General features: G+C 39.6%; 1 protein-coding gene and 1 non-coding gene across 11 annotated transcripts in view; both read right to left on the bottom strand.

Annotated features, from left to right (window-relative positions):
• The window catches only part of LIMA1 (LIM domain and actin binding 1), an 85,625-nt gene that overhangs the window by 57,167 nt on the left and 15,917 nt on the right, over positions 1-12,541 (bottom strand). For 9 of the 10 annotated variants that reach the window (XM_043563871.1, XM_043563877.1, XM_043563879.1 and 6 more), the window contains one exon: positions 1,821-1,962. In XM_043563871.1, coding sequence (XP_043419806.1) covers positions 1,821-1,939 — 119 coding nt within the window. In that variant the 5' untranslated portion in view covers positions 1,940-1,962. Of the gene's footprint in view, positions 1-1,820; positions 1,963-2,946; positions 2,963-12,541 lie in introns of those variants that run through there. The other variant, XM_043563869.1, reaches the window with a different exon arrangement.
• On the bottom strand, positions 6,538-6,641 carry LOC122474125. The gene has a single exon (XR_006294816.1). It is a non-coding gene; the product is annotated as a U6 spliceosomal RNA (small nuclear RNA).

Raw genomic sequence — 12,541 nt, forward strand, 5'->3', positions numbered from 1 at the left:
AAATGCATAATGTAGAAGATAAACAGCCTATGCAGTCTCCCCCCACCTTCATGTTTACCTTGAGCGGTAAACAAAGTCAACAATTTGGAAGGGCAGTGTTTTCCACAGAGCAAGTACTTGATCGATTTGTTCCTGAAGAAAAGGTGACACGGTAGATTTAAAAATGTCTTGTTATTTAGCTATATCCTAGATACAGCTCCCAGAATTTCTTTCTTCAAACCTTGACCATGTTTTATCTCTTAAATGTATAGAGCTTCCTATTAATTAACAAACTCTACTAGTAAGGTAAACCTATCAGCTGTCCTAAGCTCCTCCCCAGTATGGCGTCTCCCATTGAGTGAAGTCAATGTGTTTGTGCGTCCCTGGTATATTACATATACCATTCTTTCAACATCTGTTGAGTGCCTACCACATTCCAGTCACCATGCTATACACTAGGCATATAAAATAAGTGGGAAAGGGGCCCTCATATCAAAGAACTCATGATCCAGAGTAGGGGGTCAGCAAACTTTTTCTTAAGGGACCAGGTAGTAAATATTTTAGACTTTGAGGCCATCTGGTCTCTGCTGCAACTCTGCAGCTATAGCACGAAAGCAGCCATAGACAACGCACAAATGGAATGGCCATGTTCCCATAAATCTTTATTTACTAAAACAGGCAGCTAGTGGGCCAGAGGTTGCCTATACAGTTTTCACTGTTCAACAAAACTTTGTGCATTGATGAAATGTTTCTGTGCTTTCCAAACTGGTAGCCACTTGCTACATGTAACTCTTGGATGCTTGAAATGTGGCTAGTGCAGCTGATGAACTGAATTTTAAGTATTATTTAATTTTAATTAATTTACATTTATTTTTTTTAAATTTTTTTTTAACGTTTTATTTATTTTTGAGACAGGGAGAGACAGAGCATGAACAGGGGAGAATCAGAGAGAGGGAGACACAGAATCTGAAACAGGCTCCAGGCTCTGAGCTGTCAGCACAGAGCCCGACGCGGGGCGGGGCTCGAACTCACGGACCGTGAGATCATGACCTGAGCCGAAGTCGGACGCTTAACTGACTGAGCCACCCAGGCGCCCCAATTAATTTACATTTAAATAGGCACATATGTAGTGGCTACTATACTGGACAATGTGGGTATAGAGTGTACTAACGCTCCCTTCAACGAAATCAATGCTTGCCTCACAACGCACCTCAACCAAAAAGCCTTCCTGATTAGCTTCTGCCCATGATGGTCACTCTTTCTCTCCTATTGTTTCTAGTCCTTAGTTCCATTCATTTTGGACTTGCTGACATTTTGCTTAATAATTATGTGTTTTATAATTATCTTTTGTGTGTAACTTTTTCTCTCCCTAAATAAACAAAAATTCAAGGATAGAGAATGTGTTTCCTGATTATTATCCTCCTCCTCCACAGTGTCTTGTATGGTGCTTAAAATTCAGAAGGTGCTCAATAAAGCCATTTTTTTAGACTTTTTTTTTCTAAAGTTTACTTATTCTGAGAGAGACAGAGAACGAGCAGGGGAGGGGCAGAGAGAGAGAGAAAGAGAGAGAGAGAAAGAGAGAGAGAGAGAGAGAGAGAGAGAGAGAGAATCCCAAGCAGGCTGCATACTGCCAGCAGCGGAGCCCGACGTGGGGCTCAAAGTCATGAACCATGAGATCATGACTTGACCGAAACCAAGAGCTGGACACTTAATGGACTGAGCCACCCAAGTGCCCCTCAATAAAGCCATTTTACACCATGTACTTCCTTTACTGATTTCCCTGACAGGTGGTAATGTTTGCTCAAGACAGATAGTCCTCTTGGACAAGGATCAGCACTTACTTGGAGAATATTTCTACAATAGCCGATGACTTGTTCTTGTTGACAAGAGAAAGTTCTTTGGCCGTTACCCTCAATGATACTGAAGTCCATTGCCGTCTGTTAAATGGAGTTGATTCCATCTTGTCTACAGATACTGAAATACCTATGCAATAAAGAAAGTCAGAGTATTAGACACAGAAGAGGATTCTCTAGCAGCCAAGGGCTCGCAGTAGTGTGGCAGAAGAGAGAACACAGAGCTCTACCTAGGCCAGCAGACCACACCACTGCCTCTACTAGTTCTCTCTCAAAAACTGTAACCTTGGTCAAATGATTCAATATCTGGGTTGTAGTTTCCTGTAAAATGAGAAGGTTAGACCAGATGATCTCTAAGGTCCCCTCCAGTTCCATCATTTTATGACTGACCTCACTGTGCAAACATCAGTTGGCCTCCCTCTGAACTTAAATCTGTTCCAAAGTCACATTTGGAGTGAAATGTTCCACTCTTCTGAGTTACATCCCAAGGGAAGTACACTTGGCATCTGTGTAGATTCAGGTCCAAATTAGGTTCTACCTACGTCCAAGTTTCTTTTGGCTGCCCTTTCTCCCCAAACTGTGTATCACTGACCACTTGGTTTGGAGAGAGAGCTGGGGACACAGCATGGTATAAGATAAAGAGTGAGGGCTTTAAGTTGAGATAATCTTCAGCTAAATCATAACTTTTGTCACCTTGAACAACCTATATAATTTAACATATATAGTTTTACTTTCTTCTGCTGAAAAATGAGAATAATACTTACCATTGTTGGTGTTTTGATATGGACTTAAGGAGAGGATATATTTAAAATATTAAGTAGGTTATAATGTATTAAGAGCAATTTATACATATCAGAATTGACTATTGTTATATACTTATTATTTTTACATTTTAACAATCTTGACAACATGGAGAAATATAATGTACTTTAAATTCAGGCGACAAAAACCTCTATTCTGTAATTCTTTTCTAACATTGCCTCAAGTCAAAGAATACATAAAGCTATGCCCCTGAAATCACCTAGTCCCTGCCCATTAATCTGGATTGTTTCGGTTTTGCCCCAGAAATTGCCAAAGGTGTTTTTGCCCTAGTGGTTAGCAAAGGAGTTCCAACCTTTGTCCAGAAAAGGTAAGATTAGAAATGAGTCCATAGTTTCCTTATTTGAAGAGTGAAAACTATAGATAAAGTACTACTTGCAGGTCTCTTGACAACTGCAGAGCATAACTGATCTGACAGAATGCAGAGTTCATCATGTACTGTTTCTAGCAACCTTGGCAACAACAGAACCCAGTGGGCTTAACCAAGCAACCTGGGCTGCCATTTTACACTGAAAGTTCTGTTATGCAAAGCAAGTGGTAAGCAACCTTAAAGAGCACACTACTTTTCCACACGCAGTCTCGTTCTTCCGACTAAAGTCTTGTCTGTAAACAATGAGAGTTTTGTGGTTTTTACTTGTTTGTTTTAATCCCCATGTTGGAAGGTAACATAGAACCCCCTCGTGATCAGGAGCTCTGGTATTAGACACAGATGCATTTAAGTGGGAGTTTTGGCCCCATCCCTAAAACTTAGATTTCTCATCCATAGCAATAGTACTTCCTTCATAATATCCTTATGAGGAACAAATAAGATAAAGAAAAGACGCTGACACAGAGTAAGTAATACATATTGGTTTTTCAAGAATCTCTCTCTTCCTGGATAAAATAATCTTAATTCTACACATGTTCTTTGAAGTAAACGTCAGTGTATCAAATAATATGTATTTACTTGTTTATCTGCTTCCCAGTCTGAATCTGACAGACCCGTCGAACATTGTCCGCCCTTACTCTAATAAGAAAAAGATACAGAAGCAAAAACAATTCTGCTAAACTCAGTTACGCAACATCACAGTAATGACCCTTTGAGCCAAGGTTAGGAAATACTGAATCACACTTTAAGACACTGTTTGGTACAATTATGCTTTCAATGTAGGTGTGGGTATAAAAGTCGTCAGTGCTTCTATAGCAATCAATTCTGGATCAAAGAAAAAAGATACAGAAGATATGTTCTCAAATTTGTTTGTAAAAAGGAAAAATCATTCATTATTTGAGGGACTGAGTATGGTTAAAAAAAGGGGGGGGTTATTTAATTCCCAAGTCTAATTCCATGGTTTTGATGAACATTGGCCAGAGATCAGGAAAACTCAGAATATCTATCTTGGTATAAGGCTGTGATAAGCACACTTTTTGCTCAAGGAATGAGGTGGCTCACACCATCTCCACACTTCTCTTTACAGAAGCATACTATCATTTCTTAGTAATGTGATTAGCAGCACCCTATGAAACAGATAAAGGCGAGAATGAGTACACGCTTTTTGATAGACGCTGGTATCAGGTTACCGAGTAACTAGCTACTTTCTATAAGGTATAGGGAGAGGGCCTGCCCTGGCTGGGGCTTGCTGACACGTACACAATAATTATAGCATGAAGCAGAATATGGTTAGAGGCAATGTGTGGTCTAGGAGTAGGGAATTTGATTTTCTGGCTTGATGGGAGGGAAGGGAAGAGACATCAGATTGACTTGGGACTTACAGAGGGGCAGAACTTCATCAACTGAGGCCAGGAGGAGGAAAGTGCATCTCAGGTAGGGAGAACAGCATTGTACTGTTAGGGAGCTGAAATAGCATAGAATACTTTAATGGATTTGACTGTAGGTACAAAAGTAGTGGAAGATAAGGTAGGGAAAGAATGGGCCCAGAATGGGAAAATCCTTGCAAACCATGTTAAGGAGTTTGAGCCATATTCCAATACTGGAAAGAACTAGCCTGTGAGTGAGCAGAGATAAGGTCTAGTCTTAATGTGCCACTCCCAAAAGAATGATTTCCCTGAGCCCAACATCTATATCTGTAAGATAAGAGTTCTATAGTGGATCGCCCACAGTCTCTATGGTGGAACCTGGGAAGTTTCTGAAAAAGCAAGTAACATAATGGGAACCATGTTTTAAAAGCTGATTCTGCAGCAGTGTATAACGTGATAATTGGGGGGCAAAGACTGGAGTCTAATTTACTTGTCAAACAAGGTTTACATTAGCATAGGTGGGAATGGAAAGGTGGGAAGAGAATTTACAGTTCTTAGAATAAAATGCATTTAGAGTTAGAGAAGGAATCAAAATTGGAATCATCAAACTTGAATGATTAGAAGATTGTTGATGCCATTAAGAGAGACAGTAAACATAGGAAGAAGTGGGAGAATTATGAGTTTGTTTTACATATGTTGAAATACACATGCCTGCAAGAAAAATCCTAGTGATTTTAGGAAGCTAAAAATTCTAGGCTGAGGTTAAAAGTCACACTCCTGGAAAGAAATGAACGTTTTGTTTATTTTTCACATGTGTATTTTTATTTATTTTTGAAAGAGAGAGAGCAAGTGCATGAGCAGGGGAGGGGCAGAGGGTGAGGGAGAGCAAGAATCCCAAGAACCCCAATGAGGGGTTCAATCTCATGAACCATGAGATCATGACCTGAGCTGAGATCCAGAGTTGGACACTCAACCGACTGAACCACCCAGGTGCCCCAGAAATGAACATTTTAAAACATCTACTTATATGAAGTACATATTTCACTTAATTCTCAGAACCGCTCTACAAGATTGGTTTTACTATCTTATATTTATGTTGAAAAACCGAAATTCAGAGATAGTAAATAACTGTACAATCATCTTTTAGTCATAAGTAGCAGAGCTGGGATTCAAATCCATATTCTCTCTGATTTCCAAAGTCAATTTTCTTTCCACTACAAGTAATGAATAATGATTAAAACCATCACTTTTGGCCATGGTAGAAAATTGGGTAGCAAAAGTTTTGAATCACTTAGCTGCAAACCCATACAAATTATCTTTCAGCAAGAGTGTAGTGGCAATTATCTCCCCAGAATGGTCAGCATCAGAGATAAATCATCTGTTCTTTCAGTGAAACTTAGAATTAACTAGGGCCTTCTTGAAATACTCTCCACTGTGAACATCTTGACTTTCATGGTCTTGAATTAAAGGTGTGATATCTCTCCCTCCTTACCAACTCTCTCTCAGATGGGAATCCCATTCTCAGACTTTAGGACAACTTCCTAATCCTAGAAATCTTATTAAGAGTGAGAGGGCATGTACCAATGCCTGGAAAGACCCATCTAGAAGGAGGTATTCAGTTTGGGCTGCAATGCCTTTTTTTAAGTTTATTAATTTTGAGAGAGAGAGAGAGAATGTGCATGAAGGAGGGGCAGAGAGAGAGGTAGAGAGAGAATCCCAAGCAGGCTCTACTCTGATAGCGTAGAGCCTGACGTGGGGCTCGAACTCATAAACCGTGAGATCATGACCTGAGCCAAAACGAAGAGTCAGACACCTAACCGACTGAACCACCCGTGCACCCCTGGCTACCATACCTTTGACTATTTTTTTTTTCCAAAGGCCCATTTGACTCTAAGATCTAATCCACTGCACTGCTATGTGCAAATAATAAAAGGCACTATCACTTATTGGACACTTACTAACTCATTTAAGCCTTACAACAACCCTGGAGATAGACTAGTGTTATTTCCACTAAAAACAAAAGCAAAAACAAAAACAAAAACAAAAACAAAACCTGGTTCATTGAGGTTGAGTAATGTGCCAAAGGTCATGTAGCTAATATATGGCCCAAGCAGAAGGCGTGTTCAGATTCTAAAACCCAGCCTCTTAGGTCAAACGCATTCTACTACCACTTTAACTGTGTGTCACCCTTGAGCAAGGGCCATGCTAATCTTCTCTGGATCGTTCCAATCTTAGTATACATGCTACCGACACCACTTCAACTGTGAGGGAAGAATGGCTGGATTGGTTGTCAACTGTGTTCGAGAGTTAAAGGAAATGGATATAACAGAAATAACTCTAAGATTTTCTAGCCTCAGACATTGGAAGGACGGTGGTATCACAAATAATAATGGGACACACAGAAAGGGAAACTGTTTGCTAAGAAGGAAGAAGTCTTCAGTTTTAGATGCATAGGGCAGATTTTAACTTCAAAAGGGAAGCTTAGAAATCAAGTAACCAAATCCCCCTTTATACAATAACGGAATTGAGCCACATGAAGGTCCAATAATTTTCCCCAGCTCCACAACTAGTTAAGTATGAAAGCCAGAGTTCTAATTCCCAGCTCAAAGTTCTTTTATCACACCAGGTAGCTTGAGGTAAGACGGCTAAATGTCCTATGGGGAGCTATAGCTTGTTGATAAAAATCTCTTGAACAAAGGTTCTTTAAAGTTTAAGGGTTGGGCAATGACTCACTGGGAAATTTGGCCCCAGGTATCTGCTTCCTCAAGCTATTGCTGAGGGTGAGACCTGTGGCTGCTCTAGGAGTCCTACTGTACTAAATGCATTTCCAGACTTAACCTAACTAAGCAAACTGTCTTGCAGAATCCAGGATGGGACAAAAGCAAATGAACTGTCATTAATACTATTCCTGTTCTTATAAATCTAATTTCCTAATCTCATCATATCTTCCTCCCCCCACTCTTTTTGTTTGTTTTGCTTTTTGTTACTTGTGCAAGAGGCATAGTTGCCTGAACACAGCCCCGCACCCCCCCCCCCCCCCCCCCCCAGATTAGAGAGAACAAAGTACAAACTCATTCATTAAAAGAAAATGTTGGAGCACCTGGGTGGCTCAGTTGGTTAACTGTCTGACTCTGATCTTGGCTCAGGTCATGATCTCATGGTTTGTGGGTTCAAGCCCCAAGTCAGGCTCTGCACTGACAGCCTGACTGGGATTCTCTTTCCCACTCTCTCTGTCCCCCTACCCCCCCCCCCCCCATGCTGTCTCTCTCAAAATAAATAAATAAACTTAAAAAAGTAAAAAGAATGTTATTTTTAGAAATAGACTGTAGGGGCGCCTGGGTGGCTCAGTCGGTTGAGCGTCTGACTTCGGCTCAGGTCATGATCTCAAAGTTCGTGGGTTCGAGCCCCGTGTCAGGCTCTGTGCTGACAGCTCAGAGCCTGGAGCCTGCTTCAGATTCTGTGTCTTCTTCTCTCTCTGCCCCTCACCCACTCACACTCTGTCTCTCTCTCTCTCTCAAAAATAAACATTAAAAGAAAATTAAAAAAAAATAGACTGTAAAGTTTTAAACTTTGTTTCTTGTTTCTTTTATCAAGAACTCTTTCTGATTTTAATGTCAGCAGGTAAAAGGGAGCAACTATTGCAGTTTTTTATTTCTTTTTAATTTTTTTAAAAGATTTACTTTATTTTTTTGAGAGAGAGGGAGAGAGAGAGTGCATGAGCAGGGGAGAGGCAGAGAGAGAGGGAGACACAGAATACGAAGCAGGATCCAGGCTCAGAGCTAGCAGCACAGAGCCTGACGCAGGGCTCAAACCCACGAGCTATGAGATCAAGACCTAAACTGAAATCAGAGCTTAACTGACTGAGCCACCCAGGTGCCCCCTGTTTGTTTATTTTTTTGTAATCTTTACACCCAATATAGGATTCAAACTCATGACCTCAAGATCAAGAGTTGCATGTTCTAGCAAAAGAGCCAGCCAGGCAGGTACCATAGGAGCAACCGATTAAAAGAAAAAAACCAACCTAAAAAAACCTTCAAGGTACAAAGGGAAATTTTAAACAAAAGCAAGGTGAAAATGTTCCCATATGATCCCATATGATGTTTTTTCAGAATATAAACTACATTTATTTCTAAGTGTACATATTTTTTTACCAAAACAGTGACTAAATTCACATACTTAAAAAAAGCTTTTGAAAGTTAAGTTTTTTTAAAAAACTTATTTTGAAACAATTTTAGATTTACACAAGAGTTGCAAATAAAGCACAAAAGTTCCCATGTACCTTTCATCTAGTTTTATCTTGTATTACCACAGCACAATTATCGAAATTAAGAAATCAGCATTGGTACAATACTATTAATTAAGCTATAGACTTTGTTCAAATTCTACTAGTTTTTCCACTAGAGTCTTTTTTCTGTTCCAGAATCCTACACTACATTTAATGGTCATGGCTTCATTTTGTTTTTTCTTTTTTATGTTTTATTTTATATTTGAGAGAGAGAGAGAGAGAGAGTGAGAGACAGCAAGCAAGGGTGGGAGGGGCAGAGAGACAGAGACAGAATCCGAAGCAGGCTCCAGGCTCTGAGCTGTCAGTACAGAGCCTGATGCAGGGCTCGAACTCATGAGCAGTGAGACCATGACCTGAGCCGAAGTTGGACACTTAACCCCTGAGCCACCGAGGTGCCCCTAATGGTAATGGCTTCTTAAGTCTCTTCCAATGTCTATGACAGTCCCTCTGTTTTTGTCTTTTGTGACCATGACACTTTTGAAGAGTACTGGTCAGGTATTAAATAGAATGTCCCTCAATTTGGGTTTCTTGGTGTCTCCAATAAAAAGAACCAGGGCTCCTTGAAGAAGTGGTTGATTCCAGAGCTGGGGCAGGGAAATACCAGATGAGCCTGGAATATCTCACAATCCTTAAAAAAAAAGGGGGGGGGGGAGTAGGTCACTTTTTAAAATATTATACTTTCTCAGATTTAGAGTGAAGTTCTAGAATTTTGGGAGGAATACTACAGAGTCTGATGTGCCTTCCTCCTCAGTGCATCATATCACAAGGCTCATGATGATGATGTCTTGTTAATGGTGATGTTAACCTTGATCATTCGGTTAGGGTAGTGCCTGCTGGGTTTCACCACTGTAAAGTTACTATGTTTCCCTTTATAATTTGTAAATATTTGGGGGGAGATCCTTTAATCCTATTCCTCCTTAAACTTTTACTAATTTTAGCATTCATGCACTGATCTTGCCTTCAGCAATTATTACTGTGCTGTTCTAATGGTGATTTTTCTCTTGCCCTCATTCCTTCTGCATTTATTACTTGGGATTCTTCTGTAAGGAAGAATTGTCCTTTCTCCCTTGTTTATTTATTCAATCATTATTAATATTAGGATAGACTCATGGATATTTATTTTATTTCCTGAGTTATAATAATTCCTGTATTATTCTATTCCCTGGGTAATTTTGTTTTGTTGCTCAAATTGTTCCCAGCTTTGGTCATTTGGAGCTCTTTCAGCTTGGCTCTAGTGTCCTTTCAATATGCCACCAACTTTTTTTTTTTTTTTTAAGCACATTCTTACTTTGTAGCACTATAAGATGACCCAAACTTGTCTTGTACTTGCCTGGCCCCAGGCCTGGAATCAAGTACTACAAGGAGTCGTGATTCCTTTTATTGGAGAAACCAAATCTGGATACTACATGTTATCATTGCTACTGAGATGTCACTGCTTCTAGGCTGCCTTGAGGGATAGAACCAGGAATATATATATTTATTTCTTTATCTACCTGTTTACACACACACACACACACACACACACACACACACACACACACACACAATCTAGCATCAAATAAGCTAGTATCACAAGATTCATTCTAGCATTCCTTTTATTTATTTTAAATTCTTTCTCTGATAGGGAGAAGCCTAACTTCATAGAATTTTGACATGAAAAGAGAATCTCCAAAATTATGTCATTACCAGTTTCTACTCCCTTGATACACCATATATTTTTTCACTCCACCTAGAATGTTATCCCTTCCTCAACTATCCACCTTTCAAGACTCCAGGAAAGACCACCTCCTCAAAGAACCCTTTCCTGAACTGCCCTGGCCCTATTCCCAATCAGCATAGGTCACTTCCTTTATCTTATTATAATTTTATAAATTCTACTTGATAGAAAGATTCTTGGGATCAGGGGACAGATCTACTTTGCCTCTTGCCCTCTTGGCATCTAGTACGTTGCCTTCTAAATAGAAGGAACTTTGGGGCACCTGGGTGGCTCAATTAGGCATCTGACTTTGGCTCAGGTCATGATCATGAGTTCAAGCCCTGCATCAGGCTCTGTGCTAACAGCTCAGAGCCTGCTTCAGATTCTGTGTCTCCCTCTCTCTCTGCCCCTCCCCCGTTCTCTCTCTCTCTCAAAAATAAATAAACATTAAAAAATTTAAATAGAAGGAACTTTATGCATATGTTTTGAATGAAATTACATCAGGTTTAAATTTTATCCAAAACACTATCAGTACAAAAAAACGAATGCTTGTTATGCAGTCTTAAGGCTAGTTGTTGAGAAAGTACATATCATTTTTCAGAACTGTGACTTAGTAATTTTAGTTTATTCAAACTTTTGAGTTAAACTCAAGGAATATGAAAAAAATAGAACGACTAAATAACTTCAAATACTGTACCTAAAAGGCTCACTACTCTATTATTCAGCCACACTGTGACAGACAAGTCTATAGACAAGTTTTACAAGTCTGTTAGAATTATCACTGCTATTCTTCTTGGAATAGTTTTAGCCAGGTCTCTGTAGAAACATGTATCCTAGACAATAAGAAATTTGTAGCAATGATCAAATTCCCAGGGGTCAACAAGGATGTAGATGTTTGTATCAAGACAAAATCACCTTAGCAACATTTTGTCTCTTTTAAAAAATCACTCTTTAAGGATATTTTGATCTCTAAAAACACTAAGAGAGAGGTGCCTCGGTGGCTCAGTCGAAGCATTCAACCCTTGATTTTGGCTGTCATGATCTCATTCATGGTCATGAGATCTAGCCCCGTGGAGGGCTCCGCGCTAACAGTGCGGAGACTGCTTGGGATTCTCTCTCTCCCTCTCTCTCTCTGCCCCTTCCTTGCTTGCTCTCACTCAATAAATAAACAAACAAACAAACATTAAAAAAAAAACCACTAAGATGCAGAGCAAGAATAATGAAAAGGAGGTTGTGTAATTCTGAGAAGCAATTCCACTTCTGGAAACTGCTCACCAAAGAATCAGAACAACTTTCATGGGGTGCTTACAGAATTCACCCTTAGCGATTCACACTTTACCACTCCAGAAAGAAAAGAAAAGAAAGAACTGAATATGAGGGCAACTAAATTCGAGATGTCAAAAGTTAAAGCAGGAAGCCAACAGACATGGGTTCTAATCTTTAATCTACAACTAATTAGCAGTATCATCTGCTGAAAAAGTCATGTCTCAGGGCCTCAATTTCCTCTTGTGTGAAATGAAAAGGTTAAAACAGCCTAGTATTTTCCTCACTGCGGGTCACAACTAGTGAATTGTGAAATCAGTTTTAACGGGTCAGAGCCAAGATGTCTGTGCTAAAGAAAAAGAACAGAATGAAATACAAAATGTCAGACTGCCTCACACGGAGTATAAGTAGTCTTTCAAAAAGCTTTTGTTTCAGTTATTTGTGTGTGGATAAACTGGGTAAGAATGTAAAATATTTCTTACTGTGGGATGCGGTTAAAAAAATTATAGTCTGACAAGTGTTGGAGAGGATATACAGAAACTGAAACCCTCACACACACTGCTGATGAGAATATAAAATGATGCAGTTGCTTTGGAAAATAGTTGGCAGCTCCTCAGAGGGTTAAACACATAATTATCATGTGACCCAGGAATTCCACTCCTGGGGGAGGTACACCCCCCCCAAGAGAAATGAAACAAAACAAAACAAAACACATGTTCACTCAAAAACTTGTACATGATTGTGTATAATAACATTATTCACAGTAACCCCAAAGTGGACACATTCCAAATATTCATCAACTGATAACTGGATAAACAAAATGTGGTCTATCCATATAAAGGTATGATGTTTGGCCATGAAAAGGAATGAAGTACTGATATACGGTACAACAGGGGTGAACCTTGAAAAAAT

The sequence above is a fragment of the Prionailurus bengalensis genome, chromosome B4 (genome assembly GCF_016509475.1).
Source record: "Prionailurus bengalensis isolate Pbe53 chromosome B4, Fcat_Pben_1.1_paternal_pri, whole genome shotgun sequence".
NCBI lineage: Eukaryota > Metazoa > Chordata > Mammalia > Carnivora > Felidae > Prionailurus > Prionailurus bengalensis.